Here is an 18890-nt window from a genome sequence, read left to right as displayed (position 1 = left end):
TGTGCGAGGGTACAATTTTTTTTTTTTTCAAATCTTGAAGCCATTATTTTACCTTATCGGGCATCACTAGGTTTTGGGGCTACCCTAATGTATTTATTTCTGAATTTTCTAGAAATTCTCATCAGTCAAACTTTCATTTTTCACCAAAAAAACCTTACATAAAAGGCAAAATGAATGCCAAAACGCACCTCTTCGCTCAGAGGTGGGCGTGTTTGCCACAGGAACAGTGGTTGTTTCTCACTTGCAATAAACCCGACTAATTTGTGATTGGGAAAATTGTGTCAAATTTATTTGATTGGTTGTATGCACTATTTTTTTTTTTTGTCTAAAGGAGCCCAAATTGTCATTGTTGCCATTTTCATAAGAGTCTGGTCAGAAGTTGTCGTAAAACAAGGGTGGGTGAGGCTAACAGGTCAGCAACCGTGTCCCCAATTATAGACACATCACAAGTACACTACAGACACAAGGAGTCTGGAAGTAGCCAAGGGGCGAAGGGGGACCGGGTTTTTAAAAAGCTCAACGTGTGCAAAAAGACAATGATCTACTGTGTTCCGGTTGCCCAGCAACACTTATCCTCCGGAGTGGCTCAGGCGGAGTGCAGAAAGGGATGCAGGAATGCCGCACACATGACCGGCAACAATTTTTTTATTCGTTCATGATCATAAGATTTGCGCAGGGTGCATGACCATGTGACTTTTCGTTTTTTACACCGCTTCTGTGCTAAAAAAACTTAGTGCTTGCAAGTAAAAGTTAAAACAAAAGTTTACATGAATTATTCGCTGGAGCCATTGGATTCGTTTACAATATACAATAAAATATAATTTGGGTATATCTTGTGTTTCATTCAATAACGATCCAAAGGCTTTAGTAAGGCACAAGGGTCCTGTAAATCTGCTACTGGTAAACGTATCTGATGGAAAGATCCATGAGACGAAAGTGTAAATAGATACTGGATCACAGTCCACAGGTGCTGGAAAGTCTATTTTTGGGGGTCTTGGCACAGGTCGCAATCAGGCCTCTGGTCAGCATCGGGCTCCAGCTGAATGGTGACGGAGTGGAAGCTGAACTGGGTGAAGCAGGCCTGTGTGATCTCCTGTAGAACGGCTTGAGGCTCCACGGTGTCATCTGGTCAGAAAGAAAAGTGAACTTTGTGGAAAGGATGTGCAAAGATACAACTAGGCTGTCAAGTGTTTTGGAAAAGTTGCACTGTTCATATCCTGCTTTTAATGGTTAATTTTCATTTTGATTTCATGCATTTTGTGCAAAGCCATTTTGTTATGTCACACAGTGAAAATAAAGTTCTTGAATCCTAATTAGATTATATTTCACTATATTGGAACCGTATTCAACTCCGTCCCCACTGCAAGGAGAGTCCCTCCCCTTCTTTTGGTGCTCACCTATGGCCACGTGTGCCGACAGGACAGCTTGGTTCATGGTCAAAGCCCAGATGTGGAGGTCGTGGACAGTTTTAACGCCTTTCACAGAAAGGAGATGTGCCCTGACCTCTTTGTAATTCACACCCGCTGGTGTACCTGCACAGAGAACCAGGATAGAGAAGGAAATATGCAAGCATCGGCTTAATGTGATGTAGTGACAGCACACCAAATAACTGTGGATCCATTTCAACTACCTTGGTCGGTTTCTAAAAACTGTGACAAATTGCCTTGCACGTTTGACAAGAAGCCATACCTTCCATTAGCACCACAAGAATGTCTCTCATGATGGTGAAGGTGGTGCCCAGGACAAACAGGGAGAACAGGAACGTGCAAATCGGGTCGGCTACTTTGTACTCGGGCTGCAAAAGAGCAAAGGAAACTCATTACATTTCTGTCTGTTAAGTATAATTATTACAATAGCAAGTAGATAACACAGTTAAATATGTAGTAATGATGGATAGCATCTTCAGCAGAGGCGTCTAATTTGCACAGGGATGGAGCGTCTCCTGGTTTCTTTGGCCAGCTGCACTGACCTTGAAGAAGATGATGACAGCGCTGACCAGCACGCTGACACTCTGGAGCAGGTCTCCCACCACATGCACAAAGGCTGCTCTCACGCTGGCATTGGCCTGAGGCCTCCTCCCCGCTCCCTGCTCTTCCATGCTGTGGTCGTCCACACCGTGGGCATGACCATTTGCCTCTTTATGACCATGGCTGTGGCCGTGGCCATGACCGTGAGAGCTCAGGCCTCCGTGACTGTGCCCATGGCCGGACTGGTGCAAAGTAAGAGCCATTCTGAACGAAGAAGGAAAGCAACACTTCACTTTTTGATATTTTACTTAGGAACTTGTCCAGTTGTTTTGCCTTTTTACATTTTGGGATTTTTATAAATAAGTGGAAACACAATGTTTTATTATATTTGTTCTCATGACATATTGAGACGAGCACTTTTTAACTGTCATACTGTCACGGTACGAGTGAAGGAACAGGCACTAGCGCAAAAGGGGAGTTTTAGAGACAGGACATCAGGACATCAACGTAATAGTTCCAGAACATTCAAACAACTGACGAGTCCTAATTGACGGTACCTGTCAAGCTACGTCACCTGGCTAGTCCAGTTCAGCTGACACATACCTGTGTACTGTAACATACTTAAAAACATTTCCTGAAAACGCCCAATCTGGCAACAAAACCTGGAGCCAAAACTGCTTTTGTGTCCATGATGATTATAGATATGTTTCTCCTTGGGTCTAATATTCTTCTAGATGAAGATGTATCATCTTAACACAATTATTATTAAGTTAATGCCCTTATAGATCATGTATTGCTAATAAAGGTATTATGGTCTGTATATACAAAGACTTAAACAAATGACATGGAAAAACACACTCAGAAAAGTACCAAAAAAAATGTATGCCATATAAGGGGTGGTAGTAGCCTAGTGGGTCAGCCATTCACCAATGAACCAGAAGACCACAAAGTCGCAGCTTGAAACCCCACTTACTACCATTGTGTCTTTGAGCAAGACACTTAACCTGAGTGTCTCCAGGAGAACTGTCCTTGTAACTACTGACTATAAGTCGCTCTCCATAAGGGTGTCTGATAAATAGCGTAAATGTAAATGCCATTATGTTATGAGCTTTAAATGTAATTTGATCACTTTTTACACATTCCATTCTAAAAAACCCTAACGCAAAAGTTCAGGCTTGTGATGGATGCAAATTTCATCATCTCCTTCAAATGTTGTTGTTCACTTTGACAACTTCATATGCAATATTCAGTAAGAGTAAGAGGAAGACTTTAGACGCCACTGTTTTGCTTACATGATGTTTGCCAGAACAGCGCAGCCAGACGTGATGAGCATGATCGTCCCCTCGATGGTGTAATCATCACTAATCACACGCTCCACCGCCAAATATACCAGTATGCCTGTCACCAGCCAGATCGTGAACACAGAGAGGAGGGCGCCCAAGATCTCTGTTGGATTGGAAAGCAGGACATATAGTTACTTTTTTCAGTCATGGTTTACGTAGAGTAAATACAATCTGAATTCTACGATTTCTGTCTTGGCTGGCATCAGAGAACCGATGCACAATGTATTTTTACCTGCCCGATGCCAGCCGTAACTGAGCCTCTGAGTGGCGGGCCTGGACGAAAGCCACAGTGAGCACAGACTTATGATAAAACTAGTGAAGTCGACCAGCAAATGGGCGGCATCTGTCATCACAGCCAGGCTTCCGGCAAAGTAACCCCCTGAGCAAATAACAAAAGTAAATAGCATTAACCCATTACATTTAATCTGATACCGTCTTTATCCTTGCTTAATTTGTATTGACATTGTGCCATTATGTCATGCCATGAAATATCGAGAATTTTAAGAATGAAATAAAAACAAAAAAAAACTTCTTTAAGAATTCCAACAAGTGTAACATTTCTTTTAAATATTCATCAATTGATATTTTAGTGAGGGTTGCAAAAGACATGTCAAATGCATCAAATGAATGAAAACTGTTCAACTCAAAACAGCGCCAAAACAACAATTGGTCAAAAAAAGCTATTGCTTGTGAACAGACTGAAAAAAACAGGCAGGTTATAACTCTACTCACCCAGTATTTCACCAATCATAAAGACCAGGCAGACGGCGGAGACGATGTAGAGACGCTTCCTGGCCACCTTCTTCTCGCGCTCTCTGTCCTCCTGTGCCCGGCTGTTGTCGTGACAGTGTTTTATGGCATTATCTATCTGTGGTGCCTCATTTGGAGACGTCCTAGGAGTAATAGTAACCATGAAGGGTAAGGTTTAGGTGTAGGTCCCAACAATGATGAACAATACAAATATAAGACAAACGTCAGGCTTGCCCCTTCACTCATTCTCATTAAGTTAAAGGATTTATAACCATATCAATGACTTTATATGTTAAATTATAAAAGCTTATTATATGTTATAAACAAGCAGTATCTCTGCAGTTACTAATGATTTTTCCCTTTAAATGTAGTCAAGAGAGCAACAAGCAAGGCTAATATCAAGCCCACAATGAGCTAAAATGTAGTCTTGAGATTACTTTCCCTTCCTCATCACCCGACCACGTGACCCTCAAATTCGCATTCAGCAGACCGACAGGGTTGGTAGTGGGTAAGACACTCGCCTATGAACCAGAAGACCACTTACTACCATTGGTGTCCCTGAGCAAGACACTTAACCCTGAGTGTCTCCAGGGGGACTGTCTCTTTAACTGATGGTAAGTTGCTCTGGATAAGGGTGTCCGGTAAATGCAGTAAATGTAAATGTTATGTCAGAAAAGGGCCCTGGCCACAAGAAAAAAGGCTTTTGAGCAGAAATCCATTTGTTTGTATAAATATTGTACTAAATAAGGGAGGTTTTGGGATGTGGATTATGAAGGAAAGTAAAATGAAATGCAAACGCAGGTGGTTAATGATATTAACGTAACGACTGGTTGTAGGACTGGTTTTATGAAGCCAGCATTTTGAAATTGCCTTCTTCCCAGCTGCTAATAGAACCTTTAGGAGGTAAGCATCGTCCCTGCTGAAACCTTCAGTGATATGACCACGGTACAGAGAGGTAAATGTCGTGTCAACATTATACAATAATCCTTGTCTGTCAGGGCTCAGACTTTAGGCGGTGCGCCGTCTTGTATTGTGCGAATGTGTGCGTTTGATTTCCTGATTGTGTTCACCTTTTGTATCTTGGATAAATGTTTCCCCTCTGTTACTGTCCGATAATTGACTGTATTTCCCTGCCTACCTCGCTGTGTATTGTCCTTTTGGCCATGTTGTTTTGCACTGAAAGAAGTGAAAAGTGGCTAAACTTAAAAAAAATGGAAGTAATCTGTCACACCAAATATTTCAGCGCTGACGTGATGTAAATAAACCAATCAAATCTGCAGTAACCTGTTTATTCACTTTACATCAAGGCTAAAATATTAGGTGTGACAGATTACGTCCCTTTTTAAAAAAGTTAAAACATGCAAAAAAAAATTTACGTTGTGTCATAATAAAAAAAATCATAATAACAATAAGAAACTTTATTGTTATTTTAGAGTTTTTTTTGTCTGTAAGTCTTTGTGTAAATAGCGGTAATGTTAGTATGTTAGGGGAATTGTTGGGATTATTTCTCTATATTTTTTCATCATTATCATCATTGGGCATGCTGAGGTTGTCGTTTTGCTAAATGAAACGACCACCTTTTAACTGTTAACGCCGTATTTTCGCCCAGCGCTTTCTTTGTTTCCTGATCGATCGATCGATTGATTGATTGATTGCTCGGTCACGTGACCGCGTCCCGCCGCGTCCCCCGCAGCAGCTCACGCGGAGGGAGTCTGCGCTCGTTGCGCAAAGTTTGCACCCAGCATGCGGCCCGTGTGTAGCGCCTTGTGTAACCGAGTTGCAAAGAGCCCTGCGCGGACTTCCCCGAACGGCAGGGAAATCCACGCGTGTCGCGTTCCAACCAGGAAATAATCAGGATTTATCATTTTAAAAATGATAAAAAAATTTTTTAAAAAAGATGAACACGGTGCCTTACCGTCCCCTGGTGATGGTGTACATGTTGGTGACATTGTCCGAGATCAGTCGCCGTTTTTCCGGGTCCTTATTAAACATGATAAGAGCAGCCGCAGGTGGTTATTCTTCTTCCCCAGAACGCGGACGTTTAATGGCGCAGGAGGAGAGAGGAGAGGAGCGAGTCGGGCGAGCGGCGCGTAAAAGTCGGCGCGTAACGACGCGTCTGCAGCATCCTCGGCGGCTGATCATTTGAAGCCTTGTGACCGCGGAACCGTGTGCAAACCTCCACCTCCCCCCGCAACAACAAAAAAAAAAGCACCCCGGCCGTAAATCCGCCAAGGGCGTTCATTTGCCCCTTTTTTTATTCTTATTTGTTTTTGGGTATTTCATGTATTTATGCATTTCAGATGTCTCGATCTGTGGGAGGGTTGGAATTTGTGATGTATAAGAAAATTCCATAAAGTATAGGGAATTCCTACTGTCCTGTTGAAACAGAAATTAGCATAGAGTTGCTCTCTCATGGTCAGAGATAAGGTTCTAGGTTCTCTGCTCGCCCACATCAAAACCAAACCTGCTGCAAACAAAACATGAAAGGCTTAACCAAAAAAAAAAAAAACCACAATCACACGGGACAAGGTAAGAAAGGTGAAGTAAGAGATAGGGTGGTAGGTGATAGTAGACTAGTGGGTAACACACTCGCCTATGAACCAGAAGACCCACTTACTACCATCGTGTCCCTGAGCAAGACACCCAGGTTCAAATCATTTACATTTACAGCATTTATCAGACACCTTGCTCGGGGACACGATGATAGTAAGTGGGATTTGAATCTGGGTCTTCTGGTTAATAGGCGAGTGTGTTACCCGCTAGACGACTACTGCCAATTCCAATCCCACTTACTACCATTGTGTCTCTGAGCAAGACACTTGACCCTGAGTGTCTCCAGGGTGGGACAGTCCCTGTAACTACTGATTGTAAGTCGCTCTGGATAAGAATGTCTGGTAAATGCTGTAAGTGTCTGAAGAACATCAGGAGAAGTTTGGGGCTTACCGTGTCTCCTCTGGCATCGTTTTCTCCGCCCTGGCCAGGACCTTCATGATCTTCTTGGGTTGTTGCCGTCAGCTTCAGGTGCTGGACCACTTTGACACAGTACCTCACCTGCCAGTGCCAGTTCTCTCTTGTACGTCACAAGGTGGAGCAGTCCCACCCTCGGATGCTGCCGTGAAAAACCAACGAAAAAAAAAAAAAAACTGTTTCCTGATGGATTCCTGGTTTCTACATTGGAACGTGGAGTTTTTCATGAGAAGCATGCGTCCTCATGAGATCTGCCAAATGGACAGGAAGGGGGGGGGGGGTCTTCGTCAGCGCACCCAAAATTCCAATGAATGCTGAATCTAATGATCCTTAGTGCCTAGAGAGGTGGTCTCGTGACCTTTGACCTGTCACCTTCAGATGTTGCATAATGTAATCTGCTGTTTCGGGAAAGTGCTGTAACTGAGCTTTCCGGCCACATCTAACAATGGCATTGACTGTGTCCTCTGAGCTTCGCATCCAGCAGGTTCGCAACTATGTAGCGGGGGCCCGGTAATATTTCACCATCAGTCATATCACCAAAACCTGCTCTTTGTTCGCTTCGGCACAAAGACACGCATCTTTTGTATTGTCCTTGGGTGACGGAAAGTAGCTTTTCTGTAATCCTCTTGTGTAGATGAATCAGTGCTGTCACACACGCACGCGCACACACACACACACACACAAACACAGACTCATGATAGATCGGCAAAAAAAAAAAGTGCCACGATCATTTACATTTAAATTTACATTTACGGCATTTGGCAGACTTCATGCTTCCATGTTCCCATCGATGAAGTGATCAGTTCTAGTTCATTAGGACCCCAACTATGAATACAATCTTTTTATTCACTCTGTTGTAGATTCTGTACACAAGTTCGACAACAAGAAAGTTACAAGTTCATCTAAATATTCTTTAAAGAGGAAGGTCTTGAGCGGTCGTTTGAAGGTGCTCAGTGACTGAACTGTTCTGACCTTGAGGGGAAGTTCATTCCACCACCGATCACATGCCTTAGAGACAAGTTTAACGAAATGATGGATTGTTTGACTCCATTTTCCACGAAAGGGATTGAAAGGTTTGATCCTGCAGCTGACCTGCCCAGCCTTAGCCAGCCCAGGCATTTCATTAAATAGGAAAAGTAAAAAAATGTCCCCGTCCAGTTTTTAATCTAGCTGTGCAAATTGGCATAAACTAGTGCAACCTTCATGCTTTTGCTCTGTGGTTAGAAACCCAACCGTAGAGGAAGACCCAGTTGTTACTCAGGACATAACTGAACCTAAAAAAAAATAATCCACTCAATGCTGTTTTTACTGTACGCGTGTGTGGGCGAAAGTTGTTGGTATCATGATATACAGCATATAAAGGGTGGCCTAGCGGTTAAGGAAGCGGCCCCGTAATCAGAAGGTTGCCGGTTCGAATCCAGATCCGCCGAGGTGCCACTGAGGTGCCACTGAGCAAAGCGCCGTCCCCACACACTGCTCCCCGGGCGCCTGTCATGGCCGCCCACTGCTCACCAAGGGTGATGGTTAAAAGCAGAGGACACATTTTGTTGTGTCACCGTGTGCTGTGCTGCAGTGTATCACAATGGCAATCACTTCACTTTCACACACTGTGCACTGTGTTAAGAGTCCCCTTCCTCTCCCACTAGGCCACCACTGCCTCAGAGTATGTCAGGGGTCACTGGTCACAAGAAAAAGCCGGGTTTCACGGGTGTCTAACACCCCCAAACAAAGATCTCCCTGATATCGAGGAGTCTTGGCTTTCGCTTAACGGACTATCAATCTGATCCGGACTTCTTCTTTTTCCTTGTACCTGTGTTTCCCAGAACACAATCACCAGGCCATAATGGCCGTTGTTGGAAAATAATAGTGATGAGGAAGTAAATGGAATAAATAAAACTTTGGAACCTGTTGTACAGGTTAAGGTGGCTGTCATTGTCACATTAAACACTGATCTCTCATGGATCTGCTGTCTAGTCCTGGTGACTATGCTGGTTGCGTCCTAAATTTACTAAACGGACAGACTGATTTTGATTTTGTGTGTCGGATTGCTGGTAGATAGCAAGCAGAACCACAGAAATTGTGGCATTGGGTTTCAGACACCTCTGTTAGTAAATCTCTTAATGGCAAGCTGAAAATCACAAATATCTAAAACAGTTGATGTATTTTATTTTGTGAATGTCATGGCACCTCTTTAGAATTAAATTATTGGAAGCCATTTATTTTCCTCGTATTTACATGTAAACTAAAGCCTCTGTCAAATGTTGTGGAAGGTTCCATTTATCAGGGCCGAACTTTTCAACAGCGCTTTCATGTCCAAACACCTTTCTTACGCTGTCTGACGTCATTAAAAGTTAACTAAATTAGTAGAAGCTATGCATTTTCCTCGTATTTACATGTAAACTGCACCTCTTTAGAAGTCGGTTCTGCAACCTACAGCAGTACTCCAATTCAACCACAAGAGGGCGATAAAGCCTCCGTCAAATCTTGTGGAAGGATCCATAAATCAAGGCCGAACTTTTCAACAGCGCTTTCATGTCCAAACACCTTTCTTGCGCTGTCTGACGTCATTAAAAGTTAACTAAATTAGTAGAAGCTATGCATTTTCCTCGTATTTACATGTAAACTGCACCTCTTTAGAAGCCGGTGCTGCAACCTAGAGCAGTACTCCAATTCAACCACAAGAGGGCGATAAAGCCTCCGTCAAATCTTGTGGAAGGTTCCATTTATCAGGGCCGAACTTTTCAACAGCGCTTTCATGTCCAAACACCTTTCTTGCGCTGTCTGACGTCATTAAAAGTTAACTAAATTAGTAGAAGCTATGCATTTTCCTCGTATTTACATGTAAACTGCACCTCTTTAGAAGCCGGTGCTGCAACCTACAGCAGTACTCCAATTCAACCACAAGAGGGCGATAAAGCCTCCGTCAAATCTTGTGGAAGGATCCATAAATCAAGGCCGAACTTTTCAACAGCGTTTTCATGTCTAAACACCTTTGTAACAAAAGTCTGAAATATTTCCTAAACGGCCCCTCATAAGAAGCTATGTGTTTTTCCTCGTATCTACATGTAAACTGCACCTCTTTAGAAGGTGTACCCGCTCAAAATTCGGATCTATTAGAAATGGTATGAAGGGTTCTACCTGTCTGGCCCAGTTTAAAAGATCTGGGCTACTGAATACTTGCTTGTTTATGGTAAAATAGAATGTGTAGAAATAGTATCAAATAATACCTTTCAGAAAACCACAGAATGAAAAAATACAAACCGAATGTGCGCACTAAAGTGTCTGTCTACGTTGTGGTGATCCTCGGGTTGGAGGATGGGTGTTGATACTGGAGAGCAAAGAAAAGCTCAAAGCCCCATATATTTTTATCTGGCTAAATTCGGTGTGTTTCATTGCAAAAAAAAACGTTTGTTTTTTTTACAATGAAATATGTTAATATATCATTTTTAATATTTTTTATGTTGGGTTGACAGTAGGCTAAACGCCTATAGGACTGGTAGTAGCCTATAGACTGGTAGTAGACACTCGCATATGAACCAGAAGACCCAGGTCCAAGCCCCACTTACTATCATTGTGTCCCTGAGCAAGACACTTAACCCTGAGTGTCTCCAGGGGGGACTGTCCCTCTAACTACTGACTGTAAGTCGCTCTGGATAAGGACGTCAGATAAATGCAATAAATGAATGGAAATTACTCTGAGTTCTTTTGTATTTGAAACATGCTTATTGCCATCTGGTGTATGGTACTGGCTGCACCACCCTTATTAAAATCAGTACACAGGTTATCTATACCATTTGAACCAATCCTGTTGAAACGCTGATGGCGTCAAGATCCACTCTTTCAAGCCAAATTCATGGCTCATTTGTGCTGGTTGCTAAGAGAAGCACTGGGAGGAAGCAGACGTTGTTAGTTGGCCACAAATTGTCACCGCTGATCTCCATCACAGAAACGCCACGCAAAGCCCTGTGCATGAACTGCTGTTTTAACAACCAAGACAAACATGGAGCTTGAATTAGTATTTGTGAAGTGATGGACCTTGTGGACCTGTGTGTGTGTGAGTGTGTGTGTGTATGCAGGGCATTCACACCCAGCTAATGGGGACATTTTCAATGCTTTTGTTGCAACAATTCAATGAACATGAATGCATTGCCAATAAAGGTGTTTGGAATGTACACAAGGCCTTTCTTTTATAAAGAAGATCCATGTGACGATCAGTCACTGAATGGCTGCCTCTTTAATCGTTTTGTACAATTCATGTGATTTTGACAGTAAGAAAGAAAGAAGAAAGAAAGAGAAGTGATTGTGAAACACTGCAGCACAGCACATGGTGACACAACAAAATGTGTCCTCTGCTTTTAACCATCACCCTTGGTGAGCAGTGGGCAGCCATGACAGGCGCCCGGGGAGCAGTGTGTGGGGATGGTGCTTTGCTCAGTGGCACCTCAGTGGCACCTTGGCGGATCGGGATTTGAACCAGCAACCTTCTGATTACGGGGCCGCTTCCTTAACTGCTAGGACACCACTGCACCATGCTAGGCCACCACTGCCCCGTAACTCCTATACAAAGTAGGGCTGTCAATTTAACAATTAATTTTTAATTTTTAATGCACTTAAGCAAGGTGATGCAGTAAATGGAGCATCAACACTTGAGGATGGGCATGTCTGCCATTCAGCGAGCACAGGAGCGGCAACAAATTGTGGATTCTCACGTGCAACAACATACCTGCTTTACTCGCAATAAACCCAACTGATATACTGGACTACAGATCACTTGTATATGGTTCATATGGAAATATAAAAAAAAAAAAAAAACTTGGTTTGCACCACTCCTGAAAATTTTTCTTTTAGCTTTCCTCCACAGACAGCGCAAGGCGACTGACCCACAATTTAGTAGCACATCCTTTATGTGCGTGGGATGCACCCCGTTGTCACGCCCAGGGGCTGTTAAGATCCCTTTTACCCTGATGTCCCGCCTCTGCGCTTCCTTCCCCATGCCGCCATGCCACGTCGTAACACCCGTTAACACCTTCCGCACATATGTGAGAGTGTACTGTTACAGCCTGAGGGTTTGTTTCCACACCTTTTTTTTTTATTAATTGGGATTCGTCGTGATTAATTCAAGGCCAACTGAGCAATTGACAGATCTTTTTTCAACATGTTTTTTAAAGAAAAGTTGCACATTTTATGGCAAATTATGATAAGCTAATGAATATTCACTCTCTCCTGGTTTTAAAAAATATTTTTTTCATAACACCCCATAACAGAGTAATTGACATGGTGTTCATGTCCTTTTGTCACATTAACTGTGGTGTCAATAGATTAAACTGTATATACAGTCCAATTGTTTGCCACAAATTCAAATATCTTACCAAACAGTCCAAGCTAATTTTGTTTAATTATATTTTAAAGAATGTGTCAATATGAAGGTGCTCCTCATTTGTAAACGAGGACTTCATAAAACCATAATCTCAGTACCAGTTTTTTCACTGCAGCTGTTCTGCATATTTCCGTACGGCTGCCTTGTGTCACCTGCGGCGTCTTACTGGAGGTATTCCAGTAAAAGGCCTTTTAGTGTCCGAGATTGCACCCCCTCCACCCCATACCCTTCCCCACCCCAGAAAGGGGTCTTTTTGTGTTAACAGAATGCATTTGTACGAATGGGTCTGTACTGGAACTGTACGTTCTTCGCCTATATATCTGTGCGCGTGTGTATTTTCCCAAGCAGACGAGGAACAATTCGTCTCCCACATCTTCTTTCCATGGAAATGGCTCCATCCGTCTTAAGAGCTAGCCAAGGACATTCCACACACCGTCTTTAAGGAGACCCATAGGTAGCCTTGGCAACAGCATGGCCAGTCCTCTTCTTCTTCTCCTCTTTTTGTGTGTTCAAATAGTGAAAAAAAAAAAAACCCAAAAGAGGTAAGCAAGCATAGGTCAGTTGGTCAAACAATAGGTGGAGGTGACGTAACCCTGACGTCACACACACAACACAGCGGCTGGGAGGACAGACGGGCTGCTCTTAAAGTTTCCAGCCTGGTGCAGGCCAAGAAGGTTCAGTGGTTCACTGGACAGCAGTCCAGGGGAGTAAAAGGATCGGCAGGGACAAGGCTGTATCTCGCTACAGCTGAAACCGCAGGCTAGATTTAAAAAAAAAAGAAGAAGAAATAACTGAATGCGCAGTCTGGTGAGACTGACTTTGAGGTTTTCTTTGATCAGAGTTCACCCTGGTACCCCAGAAAAGGTAACAATGGAGGTTGTGCTGACCAGACTGAGAGACTTTTCCTGCAAAGCAGCTACCTTTGGTGACTGCCGAGCTGCTTCCGCACTGCTCCGGCGAGATCCGCTGAGAGGGGACTGTCCCTCTGAGGAGAACCAGAGGAACGAATGCCCACCTGGGGAGAGGCGCTGCTCCAGCAAGATGGACATCGAAAGTGCCCTAGCCTGGCTGCGCCGAGAACTGGTGAGTACAGACCAGCGGGTTCCCTTCAAACGCAAAATCGAAATACAGAAACAGTCCGAAATTTGATCACGCTTGCACATAATCTGTGTTGTGTGCAACACCATGGGTGGTCCACCACGTCCTCGTAATTCGGGGGGAGGTGGAAGCATGTTTATTGCCCATAAAGCCAAAGGTCAGAGATCTCAGGCTCAGGCATTTAATGGTGCTGCATTGGCCTTTCGGAAACGTTCACGCGCAGAATTATGACCCCCTTCCTACTCACTGATACATGTGGCCAAGTTCCAGACAAATCTCCAAACACTCCCAAGGGGTTAAACTTGCGGAGATTCTGGTCCTATTGTCAATGATTAATATGCTGCTTGGCATTTGGGCCCTTTTCCATAACGACTCGTCATGGAAACCAACTGGCATCCCAAAGCCACATGAACCAGATAGGACAAACCTTGGATGAGGACAGATTGATTCATTACAGTCTGAAATGAATAGCCTTCTATTAATAATAAAAAAAAATTAAACCATAACCTTTTGCATAAGATCTGCATGTTTGAATATAGTCTCCTATAAACAGGTTTGGCAATTTTGGAGATCAGTGGGTCACTGTAAAGAAGTATAACTGAAAGTTTAGATCAATTTAATTACAGCAGTCACCTTTAAACGTCAATTTAGCTTGAATAGTGCTTTTTATTATTGGTTAGCACAATTGCCTTTACCAAAACCTCAAACTCCTAAGGCAATCCTTCCAAACAAATAATAAAAAAAAAAAAATTACCCGACCAAAAGAGGCTTTGTTTACACACCCCTTTATTGAAAAAAAAAATAGAATAATATTATAATAATGTTTTTCTACATTGATTAATAATAAACCTTTAACTATTTGTATTAACTTAATTTCATTGCCATTACACAGCAAATATCTTTAATATACATTAATGCATGTTAACATGCTGTATTATAGTATTTAAGCATACACAAAAAAAACAGGCCTGTGGAGCAGTGTGTGGGGACGGTACTTTGCTCAAGGGGACCTCAGTGGGATCTTGGTGGTTCTGGATTCGCGTACGAGCCAGGATAACCACGAAAAAAAATACTAAATTGCCAGCTGAGTGGTAAACACGCCTTTTCTCCTGTTTGTTCCTATTAAAAAAAGCCTAGTCAAAGGCTGCATTCAAACAACAAAGGCTTTCGTAGCCTCCTCACCTTTGGAACCCTTTGATTAGATGATTGAGTCCCTTGACGCATTGTCCCAAAGTGATAATCTTCTCTGTGTTCACTGTATTTTACCGGAGCTTTGGGGAAACATATAAAGCCTGTCCCCAGCGTGCCAAACGGTGGTTTTAATCTCATCATTGAATCTCTTTAATGTACTTTAAACGTCTTTCTTTCTCGGCCTCAGCGTCTGACTGAGTAATTAGCAGAGAACAGCCTCTGCGTTTTTTTTCCCCAAATTCCTCATTCTGAAACGAGCTCTTTTTCTTTTTCTGGGCTTGTTCGCATTCAGGATATTACACTGTCACAATGTGTGCAATTAGACCGGCCACCATGAAGAAGATGAAAGCTGGAGAAAAGACATTTGCATGTGAAAAAAGGCATTGTCGTCCTGAGGTGTCTGAAACGTTCCAGGAAAAAAATAACGATTTCTGCTTTTCATCCGCATTCCCCCCAATCCTGTGTCTTTTTCTCTACCTGCAGATTGAGTTGCGATCCCAGGACCAGCTTCTTATTCGCCAGCTGATGGACCTTCATGCCGGCATTCAGGAGCTCAAGATGGAATATGCCGAGATTGAAGGCGACGAGTTGGAGGAGGAAGAAGAAGAGGAGGAGGACTGGGACTCTGGGAGCGAGACCGAGCTGGGCTACCACTCCACCATGCCCTACCTGTGCTCCACCTCCAGAGCTTCTCCCCCTTCTCTGGGCTCTCGATCCAAGAGAGTGTACAGCAGGAGAAGCTCTGTGCCCTAAATGGGGACCGGGTCACCACTGTTCCGCTCACATGGGCTGAATTTTGCAAAGCTGCTTTTCCAACACGAGCCTGTGTGTTTCATGGCAAATGTCAGAAGAACATCTTTTCTGAATTCGGCCCACCTTCATGTCCAGATCCCACTTAAAAGATATGACTTTTAAACAAAGCCAGATGTAAAAGGCTGCAATTGTGTATTTGTTATTTTGTGTGGCGTTTTTTTTTTTTTTAACTCAACCAAAGGCAGCGTGTCTGTGCCTGAAGTCTTATGTGTAAATGAACCTGTTTGTACAATAATGTGTGAGCGCATTTTTGTTAATTAGTTAAGCAGAGGGGCAGGACACAAACAGGACACAAGCAGTGCAATGAAATGTGTCACAACTGTTGATAAAAACAGGCACCAGATTCTAGCAAAATTAATTTATGTGTGACATTATTGCTATATGCTACGCTGGGCAGAAATTTTGCAGAACTCTGCTAAAGGAGGGCTGCTACCAAATTTAAATGTTGACTTGGCTGAATAAGCAGTATAATGTGTAGTCATAGTAGAAAACATGCAAGTAAAGTCTAGTTTTTAATTGTGCTAGGACCAGTGCAAATATAGAACAAGCCTGGCATGACCTCTTCCTCCTCTGTCCACAGCTAAAAAACGGAATTCTGCCCATGGTCACGGAATGTCACACAAATGATGAAATATTACATACTGTTGCATGGCATATAGTATGGGGCAGTGGTGGCTTAGCGGTTAAGGAAGCGGCCGAGGTGACACTGAGCAAAGCACCGTCCCCACTCACTGCTCACCAAGGGTGATGGGTTAAAAGAAGAGAAGCAATTTCTTTCAGGATTAATAAAGTTTCAAAATAAATAAATAAATAAATAATAAAATGTCCATGGATGCACGATCCATTCGGCAATATCTGGAATCTAAAGGAGCATCATTTGTGTACTTCATGAATATGATGTGGTGATGGTGAAGTTGATGTGACATGAACAAAGAGTTAAGCCATAAGATAGTAATTCTGTAGCTGTTGCAATTTAATACTTTAATGCTACAAAAAAAAGAAATACATGCATATTCACAAAATGACAACCTCCTTCCCTCATGGACAGGTGAGCTTATGCCCATTGCCCTTCTTTAAACTGGTCTGGCAACAGTTTTAGATTTTTGTCAAAAATTATAAACAGTTTCTATGAAAATGAGGTTTGATGCATCTTATTTAGTTTCGATATCAGCTTGAAAACGCTGGATCTTTTTTTTTAATTTTAGTCACTAGAAACATAAAAACCCCACACATTTTCAAATGAACATTCAGGGCACTACGTGCTAAACGTGGGACTTGTGTGCCATGCAAGGCGTCCACAGGATTACACCACTGGGGTAATCAGAAGGTTGCCGGTTCGAATCCCGAGTCGCCAAGGTGTCACTGAGGTGCCACTGAGCAACGCACCGTCCCTGGGCGCCTGTCATGATTGCCCACTGCTCACCAAGGGTGATGGGTTAAATGCAGAGGACACATTTCTTTGTGTCACCGTGTGCTGTGCTGGAGTGTTTCACTTAAACTTAAAATAGATAAAACGAGAAAGAACTGCTTGGTGGATACCTGTGTCTTAAAGAAGTGAAACTAACAAACCTTTCTGTTGGTGTGTAATTATTTCTGTCACCCAAAACCAGAACCCAGTAATGATACAGATAACAACCACGCCGTTCAAATCCTGAGGACATGTTGACCTTACACTAGCGAACAAGCCTCACAGTTAGTGTTCAAGATAGTAACCGCTGTGGTCATACAGCATTGTAATCTTTTAAAAAAATTTCTGTTCTAAGAAATGATGGAAGTGCCCCGCCCTCCTCTGGTTGGACCTATTCATTGTCCATGGGAAAACAACAACATGTGCGGTGCTGCCACTCAGCGATTCCTCTGATTCACTTTGTCAGCGGGAAGGGACCTGGTCCATAGGGTCACAGCCTTACAACCCCCAACCCCTCCTTTGCCGGCTCCCTGTGGGACTGCCTCGGTTCGGTTAGGAACGTTCGGCGCCTTCCTGATCCAGGACCAGTGTGCTGCTCTCTCGGCGAAGCCTCTGAATCTCGTTGTTGAGTCCCAGCAGAGTCCGGGCCAGCTGCTGGTCCTGAGATCGCATCTCTAGCTGTATTTCAATGACAGAAGAACGAATCAGTGTTTCAAATCCGAACAAAAAAAAAAAAATGAAAACCACACATTTCCTTGTTCTCAGTAATTATTGACCAAAAAATGACAGTAGCGTCTGGTAAAATGACCACTTTAACAGAAAACTCACCAGTTCAGACCTCAGCCATGTTATCGCGCCATCAATCTTGGCTCTCCTCAGTTCCTCGGTTGCCTGATAACTCCTCCCGATGCAGGTAGCAGAGGCCCCTGAGATGTCCTGAATGCCCCTGGGCTCCCTTGTTGCCCTGAACGCATGCAACAGTTTGTTCTTAATGTTCTCCAAAACCATGGCGGACAGGGCGTCCTCACACTGCGCCGCCTCTGGATTCATTTCGCAGTCCGTTGCCGGGACGGCGACAGCAGCAACGGCTTCTGCGTCCATGAAAAAGTCAGTCTGGATGGTCTGTGTTAAACTTCTGTCAAAAATTTGTAACAGATTTTAACTTTGATTTGCATCGTTCTTCGTTCTTCTCGCTGTGCTGCTGCAGAGCTTTCTGTGTTCCTCTCCGGCTCTGTCTCCCATCGCTCTCCCCAATTGGTCTGGGACTGACCAGTTTTGTCAGCGTTACTATGGAAAGCCGGCCCTCTGGCCCCCTCCCTCTGGTCACCCTAATAAGAATGGTGGGGGGCGTCGGGGGGTTAGTGGTAGACAAAGACAATTGTTGCTTTTAAAAGAAGTGAAAAGGAACCCCCCCTCCGCCTCTTTCTGTCCCTGGCTCCGACTCCTTACCCTTTCTCGCAGTCTCTCACAAACACTCTCCGATGCAATTTCTCATGTGAGAAATGGGCCGTGGGACGTCTCCAAGCCTGGTCATGTCGCTGTGCGGTAAATTCAGTTGCTCCGGTGACCTTTTAAAATGTCTCACAGCAATGCTTACCCTCTCAGAGACCCACTCGTCAGCCCAATTCAAAAGCAAGCTTGAAGGTTCTAAATGGAAAGGCATGGTGTACACACATACACAGTGTTGATAAATTTACAACTCCTGCTTCTGTTTCTATAGAAACTGTATATTCAAGGTGTAAAAACACACCGTAACCAACCAAAAAAAGTATATTTTTTTATATTTTAGTCACAGAAACTTTTTGCACAACTCTCAATGTTAAGTTGAAGGAAGTACTGTTGGCCAGAAATGGCAAAACATTTATTATAGCTTGTGGTGCACGTGGATTGCGTTTTATGGTCAGGGAAGCAGGACTCAACACCCCAACAGAGATTAATCCTGGCAGCAATTGGGGTGCAATTTATTTACTTTTTTA

At 43.4% G+C, this 18890-nt stretch overlaps 3 protein-coding genes across 4 annotated transcripts; 1 reads left to right on the top strand and 2 right to left on the bottom strand.

Moving 5' to 3' along the window:
* Positions 1-627: 627 nt before the first annotated feature.
* LOC114770317 (zinc transporter 8-like) lies at positions 628-6230 on the bottom strand. The gene is made up of 8 exons (XM_028964126.1): positions 5976-6230; positions 4043-4203; positions 3543-3689; positions 3260-3413; positions 1970-2231; positions 1690-1795; positions 1398-1532; positions 628-1125 (listed from the first exon to the last, which is right to left on the bottom strand). The coding sequence occupies exons 1-8, from the start codon at positions 6050-6052 to the stop codon at positions 980-982; spliced, it is 1188 nt and encodes a 395-aa protein (XP_028819959.1). The 5' UTR covers positions 6053-6230; the 3' UTR covers positions 628-979.
* Positions 6231-13075: 6845 nt separating this feature from the next.
* Positions 13076-16731, top strand: LOC114770441 (protein FAM167A). 2 transcript variants are annotated; one of them, XM_028964375.1, is made up of 3 exons: positions 13086-13211; positions 13321-13487; positions 15177-16731. In XM_028964375.1, the coding sequence occupies exons 2-3, from the start codon at positions 13446-13448 to the stop codon at positions 15444-15446; spliced, it is 312 nt and encodes a 103-aa protein (XP_028820208.1). In that variant the 5' UTR covers positions 13086-13211; positions 13321-13445; the 3' UTR covers positions 15447-16731. The 2 variants fall into 2 exon arrangements, with proteins under 2 accessions (XP_028820207.1, XP_028820208.1); XM_028964374.1 differs by having other exon boundaries at positions 13076-13487; positions 15177-16730.
* Positions 16523-18174, bottom strand: aard (alanine and arginine rich domain containing protein). Its single transcript, XM_028964377.1, has 2 exons — positions 17743-18174; positions 16523-17592 (listed from the first exon to the last, which is right to left on the bottom strand). Exons 1-2 carry the CDS (start codon positions 18013-18015, stop codon positions 17467-17469), a joined length of 399 nt encoding a protein of 132 aa, XP_028820210.1. The 5' UTR covers positions 18016-18174; the 3' UTR covers positions 16523-17466.
* Between the last annotated feature and the right edge of the window lie 716 nt (positions 18175-18890).

Source organism: Denticeps clupeoides, chromosome 20, assembly GCF_900700375.1.
Source record: "Denticeps clupeoides chromosome 20, fDenClu1.1, whole genome shotgun sequence".
Lineage (NCBI taxonomy): Eukaryota > Metazoa > Chordata > Actinopteri > Clupeiformes > Denticipitidae > Denticeps > Denticeps clupeoides.
Note: the sequence above shows the minus strand (reverse complement) of the source record. Positions and strands in the feature narration are given on the sequence as shown.